The 26,323-nt window shown below is 47.3% G+C and overlaps 1 protein-coding gene across 3 annotated transcripts in view; it reads right to left on the bottom strand.

The window, feature by feature from the left end:
- LOC139263749 (coagulation factor XIII A chain-like) overlaps window positions 1-26,323 on the bottom strand; it is a 134,980-nt gene that overhangs the window by 76,599 nt on the left and 32,058 nt on the right. For all 3 annotated transcript variants that reach the window (XM_070879787.1, XM_070879789.1, XM_070879788.1), the window contains exon 3: window positions 21,522-21,710. In XM_070879787.1, coding sequence (XP_070735888.1) covers window positions 21,522-21,710 — 189 coding nt within the window. The remainder of the gene's footprint in view (window positions 1-21,521; window positions 21,711-26,323) is intronic.

Below are 26,323 nucleotides of genomic sequence, written 5' to 3'. Positions count from 1 at the left end.
CTTAAGTAAGGTGACCAAAACTGCACGCAGTACTCCAGGTGCGGCCTTACCAATACCTTATACAGTTGCAGCAACACCTCCCTGCTTTTGTACTCATCCCTTTCGCAATGAAGGCCAACATTCCATTTGCCTTCCTGATTACCTGCTGCACCTGCAAACTAACCTTTTGGGATTCATGCACAAGGAGGCGTGGAGGTCGTCCTCTCGGCTTATGCCGATGACGTGCTCCTCGCGGTAGAGGATCCCGCTGACCTGCGGAGGATGCGTGAGTGCCAGGAGATTTACTCGGCCGCGTCCTCCGCCAGGATCAACTGGGAGAAATGTTCCGGACTCCTGGTGGGTCAGTGGCGGGTGGACTCCCTGCCGGGGGAGCTCAGGCCTTTTGCCTGGAGCACGACCCATCTCCTCTATCTGGGAGTCTACCTTAGCCCCGGCGAGGGAGCCTGGCCGGCGAACTGGCAGGAGCTGGAGGCTAAGGTCGCCGCTCGCCTAGGGCGCTGGACAGGACTGCTCCGAGTGCTGTCCTACAGGGGTCGAGCGCTAGTCATAAACCAGCTGGTGGCCGCAATGTTGTGGTACCGGCTGGTCACTTTGACCCCTCCCCCTGCGTTTGTCGCCAAGATACAGAAGAAGCTGGTGGACTTCTTCTGGAACAACAGGAAGCACTGGGTCTCTGCTGCGGTCTTGAGTCTCCCGCTTGAGGAGGGCGGTCAGTCGTTGGTGTGCGTCAGCGCCCAGCTCGCGACTTTCCGTCTTCAGACCCTGCAGAGATACCTTTACGTCGAGCCCCCTCCTAGGTGGTGTGCTCTGGCGAGGTATTTCTTCCACCAGCAGCGCGACCTCAATTATGACACGCAGCTCCTGTTTGTGAACTTGGGGTGTGCCAGGACCGCCCTCCGGGAGCTGCCTGTCTTTTACAGGGAACTCATCAGGGTCTGGAACAAAGTCTCCACCAAGCGCAGCTCTCCGCCGGCTGGAGTGGCGGCCGTCCTGCAGGAGCCGCTGCTCGGGAATCCGTACCTCCACGACCGAGGTTTTATGTGGCGGTCGGAAGAGAGGGCTGTGGCTGGTGAGGTGACCAGGGTCAGGGACCTGCTCGATGGCGGAGGAGCGGGCTGGATGGCGCCAGACACGCTGGCGCGGCGCCTAAATTCTGCCAACGTCCGCCACGCGGCCGATGCCATCGAGTCGCTAAAAACAGCTCTGGGCCCTGACTCCGTTAGGTGTATCGAGGAGGCTCAAGCACGTGGGGAGATCCCGTCCGAACTGACCCCCGTCCGGATGGAATTCCTCATCGGCGCCAAACCCCGGAACCTCCCTCGGGGGCCGGCGCCTCACAACTTGAGCCGCCTCGGGGAAATTCCCTCCGTGCCTTTCAGTTCCGCGCGGAGGGGTTTCCTGTACGGGCTGCTCCTGCACACTCTCAACTTTGCCATCCTCGCCGGCCGTCCGGACACGCCGTGGCGTACTATCTTGCCGTCCGGAGGAGGCGGGGGTCCCCGATGGAGGGCACTCTACGCAGGGGTCCTCCCACTATTCATCGGGGACTTGGCCTGGAGGGTGGTGCACGGAGCAGTGCCGTGCAACAAATTTTTAAGCCGGTTCACGGACTCCCAGGCCGCCTGCAATTTCTGCGGTCTGGAAGAGTCCGTGTTCCATGTTTTTATGGAATGCACAAGGTTGCAGCCCCTGTTTTATTATTTGAAGGGGCTGCTCCTGAAATTCTGGCTGCACTTCAGTCCCACTCTCCTGATCTTTGGGCACCCTGTGCGGAGGGGAGCGGGTAGGTCCGAAGGCCTCCTCGTAGGACTGCTCCTGGGCACGGCCAAGGGTGCCATCAGCCGGTCCAGGCAGCGGGCGGTCGAGGGGGTCGTTCAACCTGACTGCCTGCCTCTCTTCCGCTCTTACATCCGGTCCAGGGTGTCCTTGGAGATGGAGCACGTGGTGTCCACCGGTACGCTCGCGGCCTTCCGCGAGAGGTGGGCACCGGAGGGACTGGAGTGCATCATCACGCCCGGCAACCAAATTTTAATTTGATTTTACGTTTTAAAGTTTAATTTGTTTTAATTGCCGGTGCTTTTAGTGTCCCCTTCCCTTTTATAGGGGGCACTGGGGAAAAATTGTGATTTTAGTGCCCAAAAAAAAAACCAAAAAAAAAGAAAAACACAAAAAAAAACCAAAAAAAGGAAAAAAAGGGCCTTGTAAATGTCTGGTGTGTCACCCAGGTCGGGTGGCACGGTTTAATGTTTATGTTTTGCAGGTAGACTCTAAAAGAGTTTCATGCACAAGGACCCCCAGGTCCCTCTGCACCACAGCATGTTGTAATTTCTCTCCATTCAAATAATATTCCCTTTTACTGTTTTTTTTCCCAAGGTGGATGACCTCACACTTTCCGACATTGTATTCCATCTGCCAAACCATAGCCCATTCGCTTAACCTATCCAAATCTCCTTGTAGCCTCTCTGAGTCCTCGACACAACCCGCTTTCCCACTAACCTTAGTGTCATCTGCAAATTTTGTTGCACTACACTCTGTCCCCTCCTCTAGGTCATCTATGTATATTGTAAACAGCTGTGGTCCCAGCACTGATCCCTGTGGCACACCACTAACCACTGATTTCCAACCGGAAAAGGACCCATTTATCCCGACTCTCTGCTTTCTGTTCGCCAGCCAATTCTCTATCCATGCTAATACATTTCCTCTGACTCCGCGTACCTTTATCTTCTGCAGTAACCTTTTGTGTGGCACCTTATCGAATGCCTTTTGGAAATCTAAATACACCACATCCATCGGTACACCTCTATCCACCATGCTCTTATATCCTCAAAGATTTCCAGTAAGTTAGTTAAACATGATTTCCCTTTCATGAATCCATGCTGCGTCTGCTTGATTGCACTATTCCTATCCAGATGTCCCGCTATTTCTTCTTAATGATAGTTTCAAGCATTTTCCCCACTACAGATGTTAAACTAACCGGCCTATAGTTAGCTGCCTTTTACCTGCCCCCCTTTTTAAACAGAGGCGTTACATTAGCTGCTCTCCAATCCGCTGGTACCTCCCCAGAGTCCAGAGAATTTTGGTAGATTATAACAAATGCATCTGCTATAACTTCCGCCATCTCTTTTAATACCCTGGGATGCATTTCATCAGGACCAGGGGACTTATCTACCTTCAATCCCATTAGTCTGTCCAGCACTACTTCCCGAGTGATAGTGATCATCTCAAGGTCCTCCCTTCCCACATTCCTATGACCAGCAATTTTTGGCATGGTTTTTGTGTCTTCCACTGTGAAGACGGAAGCAAAATAATTGTTTAAGGTCTCAGCCATTTCCACATTTCCCATTATTAAATCCCCCTTTTCGTCTTCTAAGGGACCAACATTTACTTTAGTCACTCTTTTCCGTTTTATATATCTGTAAAAGCTTTTACTATCTGTTTTTATGTTTTGAGCAAGTTTACCTTCGTAATCTGTCTTCCCTTTCTTTATTGCTTTTTTAGTCATTCTTTGCTGTTGCTTAAAATCTTCCCAATCCTCTAGTTTCCCACTAACCTTGGCCACCTTATACGCATTGGTCTTTGATTTGATACTTTCCTTTATTTCCTTGGTTATCCACGGCTGGTTATCTCTTCTCTTGCCGCCCTTCTTTTTCACTGGAATATATTTTTGTTGCGCATTATGAAAGAGCTCCTTAAAAGTCCTCCACTGTTCCTCAATTGTGCCACCGTTTAGTCCTTGTTTCCAGTCTACTTTAGCCAACTCTGCCCTCATCCCACTGTAGTCTCCTTTGTTTAAGCATAGTACTCTCGTTTCTGACACAACTTCCTCATCCTCAATCTGTATTACAAATTCAACCATATTGTGATCACTCATTCCGAGAGGATCTTTTATGAGGAGATCATTTATTTTTCCTGTCTCGTTACACAGGACCAGATCAAAAATGGCTTGCTCCCTTGTAGGCTCTGTTACATACTGTTCTAAGAAACAATCCCGTATGCATTCTATGAATTCCTCCTCCAGGCTACCCCCTGCGATTTGATTTGACCAATCGATATGCAGATTAAAATCCTCCATAACTACTGCCGTTCCTTTTTCACATGCCTCCATTATTCGTTGATTATTGCCCGCCCCACCATGAAGTTATTATTTGGGGGCCTATAAACTACACCGACCAGTGACTTTTTTCCCTTACTATCTCTAATCTCCACCCACAATGATTCAACATTTTGTTCATTGGAGCCAATATCATCCCTCACAACTGCCCTGATATCATCCCTTATTAACAGAGCTACCCCACCTCCCTTCCCTTCTTGTCTATCTTTCCGAATCGTCAGATACCCCTGTACGTTTAATTCCCAGTCCTGGCCACCTTGCAACCATGTCTCTGTAATTGCCACCAAATCATACCCATTTGTAATGATTTGTGCCGTCAACTCATTTACTTTATTTCTAATGTTGCGTGCATTTAGGTAGAGTGTTTTCATCCTAGTTTTTAAACCATGATTTTTAGTTTTTATCCCTCCTGCAGCCCTTTTATATTCAGTGGTCCTTTTTTGTTTCTTGCCTTTGGTTTCTCTGCCCTCCACTTTTACTCATCCCTTTTCTGTCTTTTGTTTTTGTCTCCTTTTTGTTTCCCTCTGTCTCCCTGTATTGGTTCCCATCCCCCTGCCATATTAGTTTAACTCCTCACCAACAGCACTAGCAAGCACTCTCCCTAGGACATTGGTTCCGTTCCTGCCCAAGTGCAGACCGTCCGGTTTGTACTGGTCCCACCTCCCCCAGAACCTGTTCCAATGCCCCACGAATTTGAATCCCTCCCTGTTGCACCACTGCTCAAGCCACATATTCATCTGTGCTATCCTGCGATTCCTACTCTGACTAGCACGTGGCACTGGTCGCAATCCCGAGATTACTACTTTTGAGGTCCTACTTTTTAATTTAACTCCTAGCTCCTTCAATTCGTCTCGTAGGACCTTATCCCTTTTTTTACCTATGTCGTTGGTACCAATGTGCACCACGACAACTGGCTGTTCTCCCTCCCTTTTCAGAATGTCCTGCACTCGCTCGGAGACATCCTTGACCCTTGCACCAGGGAGGTAACATACCATCCTGGACTCTCGATTGCGGCCGCAGAAACGCCTATCTATTCCCCTTATGATTGAATCCCCTATCACTATCGCTCTCCCACTCTTTTTTATGCCCTTCTGTACAACAGAGCCAGCCATGGTGCCATGAACTTGGCTGCTGTTGCTCTCCCCTAATGAGTCATCTCCCTCAACAGCACTCAAAACAGTGTATCTGTTTTGCAGGGGGATGACCACAGGGGACCCCTGCACTACCTTCTTTGTACTACTCTTCCTGCTGGTCTTCCATTCTCTAGCTGGCTGTGGATCCTTCTCATGCGGTAAGACCAACTCACTACACGTGCCACTTATGTCATTCTCAGCATCGTGGATGCTCCAGAGTGAATCCACCCTCAGCTCCAATTCTGCAACGCGGTCCATCAGGAGATGGAGGCGGATACACTTCTTACACACGTAGTCGTCAGGGACACCGGAAGCGTCCCTGAGTTCCCACATGGCACCGGAAGAGCATATCATGTGACCGAGCTCTCCTGCCATGCCTTAACCCTTAGATACCCTTAAATTGGTTATAACAATGTTACAGTTTACTTATTGGTCTTCTCCGTTCTATGATTTTATGGTTCTATGACTAGATAGGCAACAGCCTGACATGTTCATACAGACTCATATCGATCAACCATCGTCCAACTCCTCCATCACCATCCCTGGGTATGTCCTGTCTCACCGGCAGGACAGGCCCACCAGAGGTGGGGCACAACGGTATCCATAGGGGAGTGGGGGGGGGGCGTACTGGGAATTCTCAATATTGACTCTGGACCCCATGGAGCCTCATGGCTTCAGGTCCCATTTGATGCTGAGGATGTCGTGACTAGCAAGTTTAGTGAGTTGGTCACACCACAGTGTTAAAGGTTGCACAGCCAGATAGGGAATGGGTGACCATCAGGAAAAGCAAGGGAAGGTAGGTGGTGCAGGGGTCTACTGCGGTCATCTCCCTCCAAAACAGATACAGCGTTTTGGGTCCTGTTGAGGGAGGTGGCTCAGCAGGGGAAGGAAGCAGCAGCCAAGTCCAAGGCACCAGGGATGGCTCTGCTGCACAGGAGGGCAGGAAAAAGAGTGCGAGAGCTATGGTGATCGGGGATTCTATTGTAAGGGGAATAGATAGACATTTCTGCGGCCGCAAATGAGACTCCAGGATGGTATGTTGCCTCCCTGGTGCAAGGGTCAAGGATGTCTCGGAGCGGCTGCAGCGCATTCTGGAGGGGGAGGGTGATCAGCCAGTTGTCGTGGTGCATACAGGTACCAATGATATAGGTAAAAAACGGGATGAGGTTCTACAAGCTGAATTTAGGGAGCTAGGAGTTAAAGTAAAAAGTAGGACCTCAAAGGTCGTAATCTCAGGATTGCTACCAGTACCACGTGCTCGTCAGAGCAGGAATCGCAGGATTGCTCAGATCAATACGTGGCTTGAGGAATGGTGCAAGGAGGAGGGATTCAAATTCCCTGGGGGAGGTGGGACCAGTACAAACCGGACGGTCTGCACCTGGGCAGGACCGGAACCGATGTCCGAGGGGGAGTGTTTGCTAGTGCTGTTGGGTAGGATTTAAACTAAAATGGCAGGGGGATGAGAATCAATGCAGGGAGACAGAGGGAAGTAAAAAGGGGGCAGAAGCAAAAGGTAGGAAGGAGAAAAACAAGAGTGGAAAGCAGAGAAATCAAGGGCAAAAATCAAAAAGGACCACATTACAACATAATTCTAAAAGAACAAAGAGTGTTAAAAAAACAAGCCTGAAGCCTGAAGGCTCTGAGTCTCAATGCGAGGATTATGGGTAAGCATTTAGGACCAAGAAACTTCTTCACTCAGAACCTGTGAACCTGTGGAATTCTCTACCACAAATAGTTGTAGAGGCCAGTTCGTTAGATATATTCAAAAGGGAGCTAGATGTGACCCTTACGGCTAAAGGGATCAGGGGGTATGGAGAGAAGGCTGGGGTGGGGTACTGAGGTTGAGTGATCAGCCATGATCATATTGAATGGCAGTGCAGACTCGAAGGGCCGAATGGCCTGCTCCTGCACCTATTTTCTATGTTTCTATGTTTCTATGTAATAAGGTGGATGAATTAACTGCGTAGATAGCTGTTAATGGCTATGATGTAATTGGGATTACGGAGACATGGCTCCAGGGAAAACAAGTCTGGGAACTCAACATCCAGGGGTATTCAATATTCAGGAAGGACAGACAAGAAGGAAAAGGAGGTGGGGTAACGTTACTGGTTAAAGAGGAGATTAACGCAATAGTAAGGAAGGACATTATCGTGGATGATGTGGAATCTGTATGGGTAGAGCTGCGAAACACCAAAGGGCAGAAAACGTTAGTGGGAGTTGTGTACAGACCCCTAAACAGTAGCAGGGAGGTTAGGGGCGGCATCAAACAGGAAATTAGGGACGCGTGCAATAAGGGTACAGAAGTTATCATGGGTGACTTTAATCTACATATTGATTGGGCTAACCAAACTAGTAGCAATACTGTGGAGGAGGAGTTCCTGGAGTGTATAAGGGATGGTTTTCTAAACCAATATGTCGTGAAACCAACTAAAGAGCAGGCCATCCTAGACTGGCCTTGTGTAACGAGAGAGGATTAATTAGCAATCTGGATGGGCGTGGCCCCTTGGGGAAGAGTGATCATAATATGGTAGAATTCTTCATTAAGATGGAGAGCGACACAGTTAATTCAGAGACTAGAGTCCTGAACTTAAAGAAAGGAAACTTCGACTGTATGAGACGTGATTTGGCTAGGACAGACTGGCAAATGATACTTAAAGGGTTGAAGGTGGATAGGCAATGGGTGACATTTAAAAATCACATGGATGAACTACAGCAATTGTACATCCCTATGTGGCGTAAAAATAAAACAGGGATGGTGGCTCAAACGTGGCTAACAAGGGAAATTAGGGCAAGTGTTAAATCTAAGGAAGAGGCATATAAATTAGCAGCAAACCTGAGGACTGACAGAAATTTAGAATTTAGAGGACTAAGGGTTTAATCAAGAGGGGGAAAATAGAGGATGAGAGTAAGCTTGCAGGGAACATAAAAACTGACTGCAAAAGCTTTTATAGGTATGTGAAGAGAAAAGGATTAGTGAAGACTAATGTAGGTCCCTTGCAGTCAGAATTAGGTGAATTCATAATGGGGAACAAGGAAATGGCAGACCAATTGAACAAATACTTTGGTTCTGTCTTCATTAAGGAAGACACGAATAACCTCCCGAAAATACTAGGGGACCGAGGGTTTAGCGAGAAAGGGGAGGTCAGGAAATGGTGTTAGGGAAATTGAAGGGACTGAAGGCCGATAAATCCCCAGGGCCTGATAGTCTGCATCCCAGAGTACTTAAGGAAGTGGCCCTAGAAATAGTAGATGCATTGGTGGTCATTTTTCAACATTCCATGGACTCTGGATCCATTCCTATGGATTGGAGGGTAGCTAACGTAACCCCACATTTTAAAAAAAGGAGGGAGAGAGTAAACAGGGAATTATAGACCAGTTAGCCTGACATTGGTGGTGGGGAAAATGCTGGAGTCAATTATTAAAGATGAAATAGCAGCGCATTTGGAAAGCAGTGGCAGGATCGGTCCAAGTCAGCATGGATTTATGAAAGGGAAATCATGCTTGACAAATCTTTTAGAGTTTTCTGAGGATGTAGCTAGTAGAGTGGATAAGGGAGAACCAGTAGATGTGGTGTATTTGGACTTTCAAAAGGCTCTCCCACACAAGAGATTATTGTGCAAAATTAGGGCACATGGTATTGGGGATAAGGTATTGACATGGATAGGGAAATGGTTGGCAGACAGGAAGCAAAGAGTGGGAATAAACGGGTCCTTTTCAGAATGGCAGGCAGTGACTAGTGGGGTGCCGCAGGGCTCAGTGCTGGGACCCCAGCTATTTACAATATACATTAATGATTTAGACGAAGGAATTGAATGTAACATCTCCAAGTTTGCAGATGACACTAAACTGGGTGGCAGTGCGAGCTGCGAGGAAGATGCTAAGAGGCTGCAGGGGAACTTGGACAGGTTAGGTTAGTGGGCAAATGCATGGCAGATGCAGTATAATGTGGATAAATGTGAGGTTATCCACTTTGGAGGCAAAAACCGGAAGGCAGATTATTATCTGAATGGTGACAGATTAGTAAAAGGAGAGGTGCAACGAGACCTGGGTGTCAAGGTACATTAGTCATTGAAGGTAGGCATGCAGGTACAGCAGGCAGTAAAGAAAGCAAATGGCATGATGGCCTTCATAGTGAGGGGATTTGAGTAGAGGAGCAAGAAGGTCTTGCTGCAGTTGTACAGGGCCTTGGTGAGACCACACCTTGAGTATTGTGTGCAGTTTTGGTCTCCTAGTCTGAGGAAGGACATGCTTGCTATTGAGGGAGTGCAGCGAAGGTTCGCCAGACTGATTCCCGGGATGGCAGGACTGACATGTCAGGAAAGACTGGATCGGCTAGGCTTATACTCACTGGAATTGAGAAGAATGAGGATCTTATAGAAACGTATAAAATTCTGACGGGACTGGACAGGTTAGATGCAGGAAGAATGTTCCCGATGTTGGGGAAGTCCAAAACCAGCGGATACATTCCAAGGATAAGGGGTAAGCCATATAGGACCGAGATGAGGAGAAACTTTTTCACCCAGAGAGTTGTGAACTATGTGGAATTCTCTGCCACAGAAAGTTGTTGAGTCCAGTTCGTTGGACATTTTCAAAAGGGAGTTAGATGTGGTCCTTATGGCTAAAGGGATCAGGGGATATGGAGAGAAGGCTGGGGTGGGGTACTGAGGTTGAATGATCAGCCATGATCATATTGAATGGCGGTGCAGGCTCGAAGAGCCGAATGGCCTGCTCCTGCACCTATTTTCTCTGTTTCTATGTGAGCAAGGAGACCTCTTGCTTATTGCCACCTACTACACTCCCTCAGCAGATGACTCGGTATTCCTTCATGTTGAACACCACTTAGAGGAAGCACTGAGAACAGAAAGGGCACAGAACGTACTTTGGATGGGGGACTTCAATGTCCCTCGCCAATAGTGTCTTGGTAGCACCACTATTGACCGAGCTGGTCAAGTCCGGAAGGACATAGTTGCCAGACTGGGCTTGCGGCAGGCAGTTAGAACACCAACACGAGAGTGCAACCAACTTGGTCTCATCCTCGCCAATCTACCTGTCACATATGTGTCTGTTCAGGAAAGCATTGGCAAAAGTGAGTGCCACACAGTCCTTGTGGAAACCAAGTCTTATTTTCACAGTGACGCCACACTGCATCATGTCGTGTGGCACTCATCATCATCATAGGCAGTCCCTCGAATCGAGGATGACTTGCTTCCACGTCAAAAAGTTCACAGGTGTTTCAATGAAGGACCTAAAATTCCAGGTACCGAACTAAATCTTGAAGGATGGAAGGTGCTTGTGCGTGGATTTTTTTAACACGTGGTGACCGTTGCACACCAGCCACCACATGGGCTTGACAGAGCTAGGTCTTGGTCCAGTGGCAAGGATTAAGCAAGACGACTGGAGACCAGTTCTGCTGCACGGACTTTGTGCGCACACATATCGCAGTGTGGGCTGGCCCGTGCTGCCCCTGGGCCCTCGCCTCTTCTGGGCCCCGAACTCGCGCCTCTCCTGGGCCCCAATCACGTCCCTCTACAATCTCTCGCCGCTCCTTCGCCCCAACCTCGCCGCTCCTGCAGTACCTGCCCACGCTCCAATCACCGACCAGGATCTCGGTGATGTCCCTTTTCACTGCCATTGCTCTCCTGCTCCAGAACATGCTGCTCCCTGGAGTGGTACGCCGCCACACTGCTCCTTCCACTCCCCGGCCTGCTCCGATGGTGCTCGCAATGTGGCACTACCACCATCCTATATGAGTTTTATTAACACCAGATCTAGCAGCTCAAAACTGGGCATTCATGAGGTGCTGTGCACCATTGATCGTAGCAGAATTATCTGTGACCTCATGGCCTGGCATATCCCTCATTCTTCCATCACCGTCAAGCTAGGTGATCAACCTTGGCTCAATGGCTCATGACAGGAGCAGCATCAGTCGTGGCTGAAAATTAGGTAAACGTACAGCACAGGACTATATACATGCTGACTAGCGAAAGCAGCATGCTAGTGACAGAGCCAAGTGATCCCATAACCAACAGATCAAATTAAAGCTCTGCAATCCTGTCACATCCAGTCGTGAATGGTAGTGCACAATTAAGCAACTAACAGGGAGAGGAGGAGGCTCTATAAATATTCTCATCCGCAATGATGGCAGAGCCCAGCACGTGAGCGTTCAGCCAGAAGTGCAGAGCACACAATCCTTCTCGGCCTCCTCCAAAGATCCTCACCAATATAGATGACAGTCTTCAGCCAATTCGATTCACTCCCCATGACATTAAGAACTGGTTGAGTGCACTGGACACAGCATAGGCTATGGGCCTCGACAAAATTCTGGCTGTAATGCTGAAGACCTGTGTTCCGAAATCTGCTGCACCTTGAGCTAAGCTGATCCAGTATAGCTGCAACACTGGCATCTACCTGACAATGTGGAAAATTGTCCAGGTGTGGCCTGTTCAAAAAAAGCGGGAAAATCCAACCAGGCCAATGACCGTCCAATCCACTTACTCCCAATCATCAGCAAAGTGATGGAAGGAGTGGTCGACAGTGCTATCAAATGGCACTTACTCCCCAATAATCTGCTCACCGATGCCCAGTTTGGGTTGTGCCAGGACCACTCAGCTCCAGACCTTATTGCAGCCTTAGTACAAAAGTCGACAAGAGAGCTGAATTCTAGAGGCCGAGGTGAGAGTGACTGCCCTTGACATCAAGGTAGAGCTCGACTGAGTGTAAAACTGAAATCAATGGGGATTGGGGGAAAACTTCCCTGTGGCTGGAGCCATACCATGCACCAGGGAAAATGCTTATGGTTGTTGGAAGCCAATCATCTCAGCCCCAGGACATCACAGCAGGAGGTCCTCAAGGCAGCATTCTTGGCCCAACTATCTTCAATTGCTTCAGTACTGACCTTCTCTTCATCATAAGGCCAGAAATTGGGACATTCCCTGATGATTGCACAGTGTTCAGCTCCATTCACAGTTCCTCAGAAACTGAAGCAGTCCATGCTCACATTCAACGAGTTCTGAATAGCATCTAGGCTTGGGCTGAAAAGTGGCAAGTAACCTTCGCGCCACAAAAGTGTCAGGCGATGACCACCTTCAACAAAAGAGAGCCCAACCACATCCTTTTGACATTCAATGGCATTACCATCGCCGAATCTCCCATCATCAATATCCTGGGGGTATCATTTGAGAAACTCAGCTGGACCAGCCACAAAAATGCCGTAGCTATGAGAGCAGGTCAGAGACAGGGTATGCTGCAGCATAAGCCTCAACTCCTGACTCCCAAAGCCTCTCCTCCACCCACAAGAAACAAGTCAGGATATGATCGAATACTCGCCACTTGGCTGGATGGTTGTAGCTGCAACAACACTCAAGAAGCTCGACACCCTCCACAACAAAGCAGTCTGCTTGATCTGCACCCCATCCACTAGCTTAAATATTTACTGCCCCCACCACCGACGTACCGTGGCTGCAATGTATACTGCAGGTTATACCGCAACAAGTCACCAAGGCTTCTTTGGCAGCACCTCCCAAACCCACAACCTGCACCAACTAGAAGGATAAAGGCATCAGGATCACCTCCAAGTTCCCACACACCATCCTGACTTGGACATATATGGCTGTTCCTTCAATGTCACTGGGTCAAAATCATGGTACTCCCTGTGACATATTCATTACGACATCACTAACAAACATACTACACAAGATGGCTCCAATACAGCATGTGACTTTTATTGTATTGACAGCAGTAGTTGCATCACTACAGTAGTCCACTAGGTGGAGCAGTAGTCCACTAGGGGGACCTCGATGTTACACTCCCTACCTAACAACACTTTGGGCCCAAGTTTCCACAAGATAAAAAACGGGTGCCCCTCCGAGCTGGGCGCCCGTTTTTCGCGCCTAAAACGGCGCCGGAAAAAAACCTCGCGATTCTAGAGAGCCCTGCAGCTCCTTGTCTGCTTGGCGCGGCGCCCAGGGGGGGCGGAGCCTACACTCGTGCCGATTTTGTAAGTGGGAGGGGGCGGGTACTATTTAAATTAGTTTTTTTCCTGCCGGCAACGCTGCGCGTGCGCGTTGGAGCGTTCGCACACGCGCAGTGTGAAGGAAACATTGGCACTCGGCCATTTTTGTAGTTCTTTCCAGCTGTTTAATTTTTGAAAATTTTTAAATAAAAGCACATTGCCATCAGCGCATCAGCACTGAGGCTTCCTGCAGCCTCCTCACTGTCTCCTTCCCGCCCGCCGTCGGGAACGTCTTCCTCCTCCCCCACTGCCGTCGGGAACATCTTCCTCCTCCCCCACTGCCGTCGGGAACGAACGAACGAACTTGTGAGGCTGGCTGAAGCACTTTCACACAGGTAGGAAGATGGTTTATTTAATCTTTTCTTTGCTTATAAATTTTTATTCAGGTTGGATTTATTTGTATAATATTTGTAGAAGTAAAAATAAGAATTTATTGTAGAATTTAATGACTTCCCTTCCCCCCCCCCCACCTCGTTCTGGACGCCTAATTTGTAACCTGCGCCTGATTTTTTAATGTGTAGACAAGGTTTTTTCAGTTCTACAAAAATCTTCACTTGCTCCATTCTAAGTTAGTTTGGAGTATGTTTTCACTGTGGAAACTTTGAAATCAGGTGTCAGTGGCCGGACTTTTGAAGAAAAAATTCTGTTCCAAAGTAGAACTGTTCTACCTGACTAGAACTGCAGAAAAAAAAATGTGGAGAATTGCGATTTCTAAGATAGTCCGTTCTCCACCAGTTGCTCCTAAAAATCAGGCGCAAATCATGTGGAAACTTGGGCCCTTTGGAACTACCTTCAACACATGGACTGCAGTGCTTCAAGTAGCAGAGACACCAGCACTTTCTCAAGAGTAACTAGGGATGGGCAATAAATGCTGTCCACATCCTAAAGAATGATAAACAAAAAGTGTTCTATTTTCTAAGGCCTCCATTGCTGCTCTGTGACAACCTGTCTGGAGAAGTGCGACCTCCACATGCACTGCCTTTCAGACAATTGCAGGAAAGTGGAACACCCTACGGTCTGGGTAAGGACTTCTTTGAACAGCCGATCCCCCTCATGTGGCCCTAAGAAGTCCAACTGCTGCTCGCACTGTTGGCCAGCCTGCTGCTGCTGTTCTTTCTCCTCCTCGTCGTGTAACCAAAGTGATAAGAAGGACACACATCATAAGCTCTGAGCTTTGAGGGTCTGGAAGCAGAACAAATGATGGAAACAACAATCTCCAAGGCAGACCCTGCTGCAAAGAAACACCACAGCAAACAGATACCAACCGAAGGTGATGCACCTTTGAATACTGCTTCTAATGACCTTTTGAACCCAGTCCCGCGATCTTTTATTCAGCGGCTACCTCTACTTTTAGATATTAAAAGTGATTCAGGGTCCTGATCTTGACCCCGATTTGAATACTGCTTCAGGCCACTTAAGCCACTTCAGAAAATTCTGGAGTTAAGGTAACGGCGGGCGGGAAGCAAACGGGAACGGGGCGATAAGCCTTCTGCTGGGCGGAGGGAGTTTAAAATCGCGCTTCACATTGCCAGCCAGTAGATGTGGACAGAGAAAAGATGGGCTGGTGCTAACTTTGCAAAAGTTCTCCACACTGCTGGAGGTAATACTGCCGCCTCACTCACTTTACGCTGCTGTTGCTAAACTGCTGGGAGTGCTGCAAGGTGAAAGTGGTAATAGATGCAAGGAGCCATTTTCCGACTTTGTCTTCCTGGTGGGTTGCCTGGCTTGCTGGTAGCAAGTAATGGGCCTGAAATCACGCTCCCCACGGGCATGTACGAGGAGCGCATCCGCCTGAGGGGATCCCCGCAAGTTCCAGCTTTAGGTCTGCGCAGCGCATGCGCCTAAACCTGGCACTTGCGATATGTCAAAAATTCTTCTGACAGATCGCACGTATCCGGAAGTAAAAGGCCTCCGTGGGCGGAGAGTTGGGTTTTTGCCCAATTCCTGCCCAGCGAATATCCTTCAAATTCTTACAACTGAAAAAAGCAGGTGCAAGGCATGCTTTTATCAACGTAACAAGTACAGAAAAAAAAATTAAAAAAAATAATTTAAACATTTAAAATCCTGTTGAATAGGGTAAGTTTATTTTTAGACCCTTTAAAATATGTAAATTTCTTTTGCCAAAAAATTACATTTTTGTTTAAATAAATAATTAAATTCCATTTTTATTCAAAATGTGATGGTTTTAAAAAAAAGTTATTTTCAATGTTTTTGGGGGCATTCCCATTCATACTTATGGTGATCCCGTATATAGAACTCTTACGTTCCTGGGATACATGGGCATCTACGCAGGCCTTCGCGTAGAGGGCCAGGACCACAAGCCTCCGAACCTCCAGGACCACCAGGTAGATTCTCCCGTCAGAGGCATCTGCCCGCGGGAAGCCTCCGACCGCAATTTCTGGGCCATAATAATTAAGTGCGACAGTTAAGATTTCCACAGGTTCATCTTGACCCTGTTTGCTTTAAATAAGTTAATAAATTGTCTGCACTGTTGAACAGAGTTGGGAGAGGACTTTCAGAATCTTGCTCCAGAGCGACATCTGGTGGCCAGAGCCTGCAAGTACATTGGGACAGTTGACATAGCAAAACTGAGAGCTGTTGCCAAACAATTTATATTGGTAAATATTGACGAAAAACTTCTCCGAGAATAGTGACACCAAGAAATGAGTGCTCCACAAAAAGTTTTTTGCAATTTTATATATAGATTATTTGATCTTTTGTAGACTATATTTTCTTTTAACAGTGTTGAAGTTTGCGTAGTCTGTCACAGAATCTTTGAATCACACCATCCTTTCATCTCCTATACAGTGAGTTGGATATTTACCCGATTCCCTCCTGGGAATGATACAAGATTATTGACCTGAATTTTTCTTCTTCAAATATTTATCCACTTCCCTTTTAATAACTCACTGCATTTAAAAAATCTTTCGATCTCTCCTTTCATTCTTGAGGTGAAGATTATTTAAATTTATGTTCTCTGGTTACCAGCACCAATGGAAATAATTTTCTCCAATTTACCTCATTAAAACGTCTCAATTTTGAATAACTCGGTAGATTTACTGTTACCATTCTCTGTTCCAGTGAAAACAGCCCCAGTTTCTCTGGTCTCTCCTCATACCGAAAGCTTCTTGTCCCTGGTATGATTTCAGTACATCTCCATGGCCTTGACATCCTTCCTGCAGTAGGCCACGCAAAACTGGGCATAATATTCTTACAGTGGCCTAACCAATGATTTGCAGAGGTTTGGCATTAACTCTGCTCTTGTACTCTATATCCCTTTTTAATAAAACATAGGGGGGGCCAAAATTCCCAATTTCTGTAAGGCCCGTGGCCGCCTGAAAGCGGCAGCCATTTTATATATTGCCCTTCTTCAGGTTTGGAGCGGTGTCCGCTCCGCCCATTTTCTCCCACTTCGTGCATGCGCCGACCCCATACCGACTGGTGGCAACCCCTTCCCGAAATTGGCCCGCGGGAAATTGCCCCTTTCTGGAATTGCCCCGCGGGACTGCGCCGCTGCCGGTCAGTGACCCCTACAGTCATTGGCTGGGCAGCATGGCCGTCCTTAAAGGGGAGATAGCACTGCCATGCTTTTTTTGTCGGCTGACTGCCAGGTCGGGTTGACGGTTATAGCCGCGGCTTCGGCCGGGTTGCCAACAGGCACCCTGGAACCCCCTCTTGGGTGCCAGGCCGTTGGCCCGACTGAAACCCTCCCTGGTGGCCCAATGTTTGCCAGTGAAGTGGCTGCAGAATTCGTAGCAGCCCTCCCCTTTAACTGAAAGGGAGGGATGTTGTGACGCGCCAACGCGTTGATGTCATCAACACGGCGCTGATGACCTTGAGCGTCGGCCATTCCGCTAGTGGCGGCTAGTCTGACCCAAACGCGCTTACGCCCTGCTCCAAAATAAGCCACAACCACCTGAATTTCTCCAGACTGTCCACCCTATGCATTGGGGCAGATGGAACACTTGGAAAACGGTAGATTGTGACTCGTTTCGGGCAATTTCGGCCCCAGGATCTTCTCTGCTTCTGAATTTGAGAGTGCGAAGTTCCGTGTCTGGCTATCAAATGCCTAGCAAGCACAAGAACACATCTACCAGCCTCATTTGCCTTTCAATGTGATATATGCCTGGATCAGTATAGCGCCAACACTCAAGAAGCTCGACACCATCCAGGACAAGCTGCACTGCAGCAACTCGCTAAGGCTTCTTCGACAGCACCTCCCAAAGCCCCGACCTCTACCAGCTCAAAGGACAAGGGCAGTAAGCGCATGGGACCACTATCACCTCCAAGTTCTCCTTCAAGTCACACACCATCCTGACTTGGAAATAAAGCGGCATTCCTTTATTGTAGCTGGCCCAAAATCCTGGAACTCCCTTTCTAACAGCACTGTGGGAGTACCTTCACCACATGGGACTGCAGTAGTTCAAGAAGGCAGCTTATTACCAACTTCTCAAGAACAATTAGCGATGGACAATAAATGGTGGCCTTGCCAGCGAGACACACAAGCCATGAACAAATAAAAAAATATGCGGCCATCTAAGTGTATCTAGGATCGGGCTCTTCTCACATCAGAAATATAGAAACACAGAAAATAGGTGCAAAATCAGGCCATTTGGCCCTTCGAGCCTGCACCGCCATTCAGTATGATCATGGCTGATCATGCAACTTCAGTACCCCACTCCCACTTTCTCTCCATACACCCTGATCCCCTTAGCCGTAAGGGCCACATCTAACTCTCTCTTGAATATATCCAACGAACTGGACTCCACAACTTTCTGTGGTAGAGCATTCCACAGGTTCACCACTCTCTGAGTGAAGAAGTTTCTCCTCATCTCGGTCCTAAATGGCTTACCCCTTATCCTGAGACTGTGACCCCTGGTTCTGGACTTCCTCAACATTGGGAACATTCTTCCTGCATCTAACCTGTCCAGTCCCGTCATAATTTTATATGTTTCAATGAGATCCCCTCTCATTCTTCTCAATTCCAGTGAGTATAAGCCTAGCCGATCCAGTCTTTCTTCATATGTCATTCCTGCCATCCCGGGAATTCGTCTGGTGTATTTTGGGGATCACTAGCCACTAGATGGCGTCACCGTTGGAGGCCATTGGGCTGCACGCACGTGTGTGCAGCCCAAGTATAAAAGGCCAGCTATTTTGTATATTAGTCACTTTGGGCCTTAATAAAGCAGAGCTAAGGTCTTCCTCTTGGAGTTAAACAGTACTCAGTTTAACAGTTATTGCATACACAACAGAAACATTTACAGGGCTACGAAGTAAAAGCAGGTAAGTGGGACTAGTTGGATAGCTCTACCAAACAGGGCACAATGGGCCAAATGGCCTCCTTCCGTCCTGCATCATTCTATGACTCTATGATTCTATGATCTCGTTTATATTTTTCAGACCTGTGCTGGTTGTTTTTAACTACTTTTAGAGTATTGGTTTATTCTGCGTTATGGCCCTTAGAAACTTGCCAACTACTGATATTAGGCTGACTGGTCTGTAGTTACCCGATTTATCCCTTTCAAACTTATGAACAGAAATGTTACGCCGGCAATCTTCCAGTCCTCTGGCCCAACTTCCAAATCCAAGTATGTTTGACAGATTATGGTTCGAGCCTCTGATATTTCCCCTCTGACTTCACTGAGCATTCTAGGATGCCGTGAGTACCTAATGTCTTTTCCACCAGGGCTCCCCCAACGTTTACATTTCCACTTCTTTATCTATAGTTGTCCTATCGCAGTGCTCTATCTCCTCTCGTACCCTTTGTGTCCTAATATCACATTGCTTTGTGGAAACAGGTTCAATTAGTATTTCCACCATTCCTTCAAATTCCCTAAAATGATTTATTTTTCCATCTATAATCACCTCTGTTCTTTATTCTTTTTATGTATCTATACAATCCTTTGCTATTTCTTTTTAAGTTCCCTGCAGTCTTGCTTCATTACAAATGCTAATTTTCTTCTATATTTTCTAGACTCTGCTTGATTTTTGATCATATTATCAGCCCTCGTTTTATCATACGCCTCTTTGTCCTGTCTCATTATAATTTGAAGTTCTCTACTCATCCCAGAAACACCAGCTTTTGCTGCACTCCCTTTGCTTCTTGTGGGAATATATCTGTTCTGCATCTCAATAACCTCCTGCTTGAATTTAAACCATTTTCTATTGTTAAGAAAAATTTTTAAGAATAAGGGGTCACCCATTTAGAACTGTGATGAGGAGGAATTTCTTTTCTCAGAGGGCGGTAAATCTGTGGAATTCTCTGCCCCAGAGAGCTGTGGAGATTGGGTCAGTGAATATATTTCAGGTGGAGATAGACAGATTTTTGAATGATAAGGGAGTGAAGGGTTATGGGGAGCAGGCGGGGAAGTGGAGCTGAGCCCAAGATCAGATCAGCCATGATCTTATTAAATGGCAGAGCAGGCTCGAGGGGCCAAATAGAAACATAGAAACATAGAAAATAGGTGCAGGAGCAGGCCATTCAGCCCTTCTAGCCTGCACCGCCATTCAATGAGTTCATGGCTGAACATGAAACTTCAGTACCCCCTTCCTGCTTTCTCGCCATACCCCTTGATCCCCCAAGTAGTAAGGACTTCATCTAAAATGGCCTACTCCTGCTCCTATCTCTTATGTTCTTTCCCAATATTTCTTTCCAAATGATCTGGGCTATTTCTCTTCTTAATGTCATTGGAATTTGCTTTTTTACAGTCAAGCGCCTTCATCTTTGACTGTTTTCTCTCCTTCTCACTGTTTAGACGGAACCTAAATATGTTTTAGTTGCTGTTTGCGAGATGTTTCCCGACCATTACTTGCATATGCTTGTTCCACTTCATTTCAGGTATGTGAAAATAGAATTTTTTCTGGAAACTGAGGTAGACTTGACAGTGTTGTCATTCTACCAGTTAGTCTTAATTCTCTCATCTTCACTCAGGAATACTTGGTAAATATCAAAGATTTCGGGCTAGTAATGGTGTATACACAGAGCTCTTACAGAGCTCAGACTAGTACGCCTGACATGCAATGGGAGATACAGGCAAAGGCAAATAGCCGGGACCCCAAAAACAGGTTACATTGTTCAATATCTTGATTGGCCTCCGTACAGAGAGGGGCTTGACTGGGGTCGGGGGAGCCTGGTTAGTGCTGCTCTTCATATCTGGCTGCTTGGGGCTTCAGCTATACAAAGTCCTGTTTGTGCCACACCTTGAGTACTATCAGCAGTTCTGGGTACCAGACATTAGGGAGGATATATTGGCCTTGGAGGGAGTGCAGTGTAGGTTTACCAGAATAATACCTGGTCTCCAAGGGTAAAACTCCAAGGAGAGATTACACAAACTAAGGTTGTATTCCCTGGAATTCAGAAGGTTAAAGAGTGATTTGATTGAAATTTTCAAGATATTAAAGGGGAACTGATAGGGTAGATAGAGCAAAACTATTTCCGCTGGTTGGGTAGTCTAGGACATGGGGTAATGGTCTAAAAAATAGAGCTAAGCCTTTCAGGAGTGAAATTAGGAAACACTTCTACACGCAAAGGTGGTAGAAGTTTGGAAATCTCTTCTACAAACAGCAATTGATGCTAGGTCAATTGTTCATTTTAAATCTTAGATTGCTAGATTTTTTTTAACCGAAGATATTAGGGATATGGGGCAAAGGTGGGTATATGGAGTTAGGTCAAAGAACAGCCACAATCTCATTGAATGGCGGAACAGGCTTGAGGGACCGAATGGCCTACTCCTGTTCCTATGTTGCTAAAAACAAATCCAGATACATGTTGACTGATTTCAAGGTATTATACTGGCTCAGCATGCCTGACACGAGGCTCCCAAAGCAAGTGCTCGACTCGGAACTCCTTCACGGCAAGCGAGCCAAAGGTGGGCAGGGGAAACGTTACAAGGACACCCTCAAAGCCTCCCTGATAAAGTGCAACATCCCCACCGACAGCTGGGAGTCCCTGGCCAAAGACCGCCCTAAGTGGAGGAAGTGCATCCGGGAGGGCGCTGAGCACCTCGAGTCTCACCGCCGAGAGCATGCAGAAATCAAGCGCAGGCAGCGGAAGGAGCGTGCGGCAAACCAGACTCCCCACCCACCCTTTCCTTCAATGACTGTCTCTCCCACCTGTGACAGAGACTGCGGTTCTCGTATTGGACTGTTCAGCCACCTAAGGACTCATTTTGAGAGTGGAAGCAAGTCTTCCTCGATTTCGAGGGACTGCCTATGATGATGATGACTGACTCAGTCTGTGGCAGCACAACTTTGGCTAAGTACTCACCAATCAAAAAGTCAATCCACAATCTGTCTTTTCCTGAATCGTAAGCACGGTTGAAGGTAATGGTGATCTGGAAAGGCTGGCCACGTCTCACAATTAGGTTACTGCTTTCGTAGAGCTCCGTATGATGCTGTTTTTTGTTAGCTTCATCTGGACTTGGGTGCACATCAACGCCCCAAACTTCCAGATATTCTGTAACAGAAAGGGAAATATGTCAATTCATTGTCAGATTGTTGAGTTTTTTTTTATGTGCCACATTTGTCTGACCCATTCACGGCGAAATGCTCGGAATGATTTATTTTCTTGTTCCCAATCCTCTGAAGATTTTATAACAACAACAACTTGTATTTATATAGGGCCTTTAACATAATAGAACGTCCCAAGGAGCTTCGCAGGAGTGTTATAAGACAAAAATTTGACACCGAGCTACATAAGAAATTATGGCAGATGACCAAAAGCTTGGTCAAAGAGGTAGGTTTTAAGGAGCGTCTTAATAGAGGAAAGAGAGGGAGAGAGGCGGAGAGGTTTAGGGAGGGAGTTCCAGAGCTTGGGGCCTAGGCAACAGAAGGCACGGCCACCAATGGTGGAGCGATTATAATCAGGGATGCTCAAGAGGGCAGAATTTGAGGAGCGCAGACATCTCGAGGGGGGTTTGTGGGGCTGAAGGAGATTAGAGACAGGGAGGAGCGAGGCCATGGCGGGGTTTGTAAACAAGGACGAAAATTTTGAAATCGAGGCGCTGTTTAACTGGGAACCAATGTTGGTGAGCGAGCATAGGGGTGATGGGTGAGCGGGACTTGGTGCGAGATAGAACATGGGTTGCCAAGTTTTGGATGACCTCAAGTTTGTTGGGTAGAATGTGAAAGCACCAAATCACCGTTCCTAAAATGAGGTACAATACTAGGTGCCTTTATAGAAACCCAAAAATGCTGGGAATGGAAAGTCAATCAGCATCGTTACACCAAGTTAGATTAATATTTCAAATGTGAGCACTCATCACGATATATCCTGTTGTTCCGTTACACCAGGAATGTTAATCTTCCTCTTTCAGATGCTTTCAACATGTTGTGTATCTTCATTACTTTCTTTATATTTTACATTTTGAGCTTTTCCCACTTTCTTTTTAGCACCGCTACATGAAAATGCTTTGATGAAACCCAGATCTGTTGCCAATTGCAAATATGTTTTTTTTATATATATCATAACAATTGCACATCATCGGAGTACTTGAATTTGAAAAATAAGTGATTTCCAGGATCTGGAGTTATTTATTGGTTTATGTTTGAATTTGAAGAGTTCTATTCCTGTCAGCAGAACTGACTTATTGATTCATAGAGGTTTTTAAACTGTGGATTGCTGTTGTCTACATTGTCCCATGTTGGTAGCCAGTCACAGATGATCTGTTTTTAATAAATACGACGATGATCATTGTTCACACAATTCTTTGTTGAAATGGGCTTGCTAAGTTGACCAAGTTGATCATGTGTTCCATCCTAGAGACTGGCAACAGAGCAACGTTCCTAAAAAAGCTCTAATGCTGCCGACCTCAATTTATTTGCTCAACTGTGCCATGGTTGGTGTCATGGGGTTGTCAAGGACACCCAGGAAGAACAGCAACAGAGCTAGTTTCTCCCGTAATCGCACTTAGTCGGGCTGCCTGAGAAATTGTTAAGCCAATTAGCCAAGATTTTACAAGAGGTTTAGCTACAAGTCGATAATTACTGTGGGATTCGCTGTGCAGGATAACATTTGCCGATTTACACCTACCAATCAGGAACTCAGGTGGATTAAAGACGGGGGCCGAAATTGCCCTCAGTGAGAAATTGGGGAAGGCACTTCGATTTAAGCGGAAATGTACCGCCTGGTGAGAGTCGGAGGGAAGTATCAGAAAATTCGGCTCTTTAACTCTGACCCCGCCTGCCAGTGCTTTGGGGCTGTTTGAGGCTATGTAGGGGCGGGATCGGGTCGGGTCCGGGGCGGTATCCATCACCATGTCAGCGTGGCAGTGATGACGTCAGCGGGACGCTCCACGGCCGAATTTCTCAGGCTACATATTGAGCAGTGTTTATAAATTCACGAGCCCTGCACGTATGGATGTATACAATGTAGATTTTCAGCAGGTCAAAGATTACACCAACAACTTTGATGAGAATCATTTACTTTGAAAGTGTTTGACTGCTTAGCAGCAGAAGTGCTTGACATAGTCATTTTACACTCTACTGTTTCTTCAAAGGGCAGACGGCTTAAAGCGACTGAGTTTCTATTTATGAGGAAATAAAAATGCATCTGTATCAGATGCTTCAACTGCATTGAAATGAGCACAGTAATAAGGTGATATACATAGCGTATGTTTGAGGCCGAACCCAATTCAGTATTTTGTTTCATACAAATGTTACTCTGGAGGTTGCATTTGAAATATTCCTGGTGCACATGAATCACACTGTTTGGCAAACATAGCATTTTTGTTCTTCAAAGATAATTGTCGCTGCTTATCAGAACCATTTTCGCTGCAACAGTTGTTTCATAAGGCTCACTCACTCCCTGGGGAAATATCTTGCTGGGTCTGTCGCCATAGCAAAGCAACATTTCAACACTCCATCAGAGAATGGTCTCTGGATTAGAACATGTGCGCTGTGCAAGCTAAGCACTACAAGATGGTTTCCTGAACTATTGAAAATGCACCGTTGTGAAATCTCATATATATCAATAGAAATAGCTTTGTTTCTGCACATCAATTATGAATTAGGTTTAGAAATACCAGCCCCAAAAGAATTGCGCCTGTGAGAAGCATTCTGGAAAAAGCCACCCTGGCACTGTAACTCAATGGGAACATATTTCATGGCAGAGCGTACTCTGAAATACTGATCGTGCAATAAAATAAAACTGTGTTTCCACACACCAAGCGGAAAGGCGACCTGAACCTTAAGGGCATTTCAGCCTCTGCTGGAATTCCCTGTTTAAAAAAAAAAGCTTTTCATTTATAATGATTTTTGGATACAAAGTCAAAACAAGAATGCCAAAAGTAGTCAACCAAAGCTAAATAGGAAGTTGCAGCCAATTTATATCATTAAAAGTCTTGGGTACAATTTTCCAACTTCGCACTGTTGGCGGGAAACCACCTGCCCGAAATGGTCCGAAAACTGTGGCCAGTGACTGCCTGAATTTCCATGACAATCCCCAGCGCGTACACCGTCCACGCTTATCGTGCGCAGCCTCCCATGTGGGGCGCGTGGTGCTAACCATTTCCCATTACCATGGGAACCAGAGGCAGCATGAGGAAAAAACCTCGGTACGCAACGCAAATAAATTATTTGAGTGATTTGATGTATCTGTTTACAAGACAGAACTGTTGCCCTACCTGACCACCACCACCTTTAATTGGACGCACTTATTTTACTGCAAAACTGGCCACCATGCTCCACCCTTTGTCTATGATTGGTCCACTTGGAGGATAAGCCACACACTGACGTTTCACAGGAATGTGTAACTGGAATCGTCCATCCCAACGTCTCACTGACTTTGCAAATTGTAACTCGATGCATTTTGACTTCCTGAAGCGACAGAGGACAGAAGACAGCAAGGGCTAGCCAAAGTGCCTCCCCCAGCCGAAGTGCCTTACCTCAGTCCATATGCATGCCTCCCCCAGCCGAAGTGCCTTATCCCAGTCCAAGTACATCCCTCACCCCAGCCGAAGTGCCTTACCCCAGTCCAAGTACATCCCTCCCCCAGCCAAAGTGCCTTACCCCAGTCTAAGTACATCCCTTCCCCAGCCAAAGTGCCTTACCCCAGTCCAAGTACATCCCTCACCCCAGCCGAAGTGCCTTACCCCAATCCAAGTACATCCCTCCCCCAGCCAAAGTGCCTTACCCCAGTCTAAGTACATCCCTTCCCCAGCCAAAGTGCCTTACCCCAGTCTAAGTACATCCCTTCCCCAGCCAAAGTGCCTTACCCCAGTCCAGGTGCATCCTTCGCCCCACCCCACCATAGATGGGGCAGACATTGTGTATGGATTGTTAACAGGTTTATTGGGTATGAAGTGAATAGTGACAGTGTTGTGACTTCTGGATATCATCCACTCCAACGATGCCCCTTGTAGGGGGTGGGAAGAACGTGATCCGTCTTCCCAGAGTTCCCTCTCTCCCCTCCCATCCCACAATCTCTCTCTCTCTATCTCTCTCTCTTCCCCCAGTCTCTTCCACTCCCCTATCGGTCCCCTGCCACTTCTCTGCCCATCGCTGCCGCCCGAGAGGGGTCGGGGTCAGAGCGGGCGAAGAGAGTCGGGGCCTCAGCGGAGTCTCGGGCCTCAGGTCCTACTTCTCGGCACCACGTGGAGGGAATGATTCGGGGCCGGAACAGTCTGGAGGGTGCGGAGCTTGACGGGGAGGGCGGGGCTTGATAGGCGCATGTCTGTCAAAAAAAACTGCAGTACAAATAGTTACACTGCCTTTAATTAGCGCTCCCCAAGCGGCCAGCCGAGGTGACAACGCCTCCTGCAGCTGCCGTTGTTGACGCCCGGCGATGCTGCAGGGAGCGGGAGCGAATATCACATCCGGGGCGGGAACAGGGGCGATGTGCACGGGATGACGTCACGATCTCTGGGGCGCAAGAGAGCGAGGCGGTAAGCGTTAGCGCAAAACTGCCGGGGAAGTTCGCGGGTGTCGGTGATTTTGCCGTGCCCGGTCGGTAACCCCTTAGCGCCCCATTACCGCCCCCTGCAGGCGCTAACAGGAGGTGGAAAGCAGGCCAATTTCTCCCCCTAAATCTCTCTCACTTTACATCTGGATGCCAGATTCTAAACCTTCCTG

The sequence above is a fragment of the Pristiophorus japonicus genome, chromosome 5 (genome assembly GCF_044704955.1).
Source record: "Pristiophorus japonicus isolate sPriJap1 chromosome 5, sPriJap1.hap1, whole genome shotgun sequence".
Classification (NCBI taxonomy): domain Eukaryota; kingdom Metazoa; phylum Chordata; class Chondrichthyes; family Pristiophoridae; genus Pristiophorus; species Pristiophorus japonicus.
The sequence above is the reverse complement of the archived record's forward strand: the minus strand, read 5'-3'. Positions and strand labels throughout refer to the sequence as shown.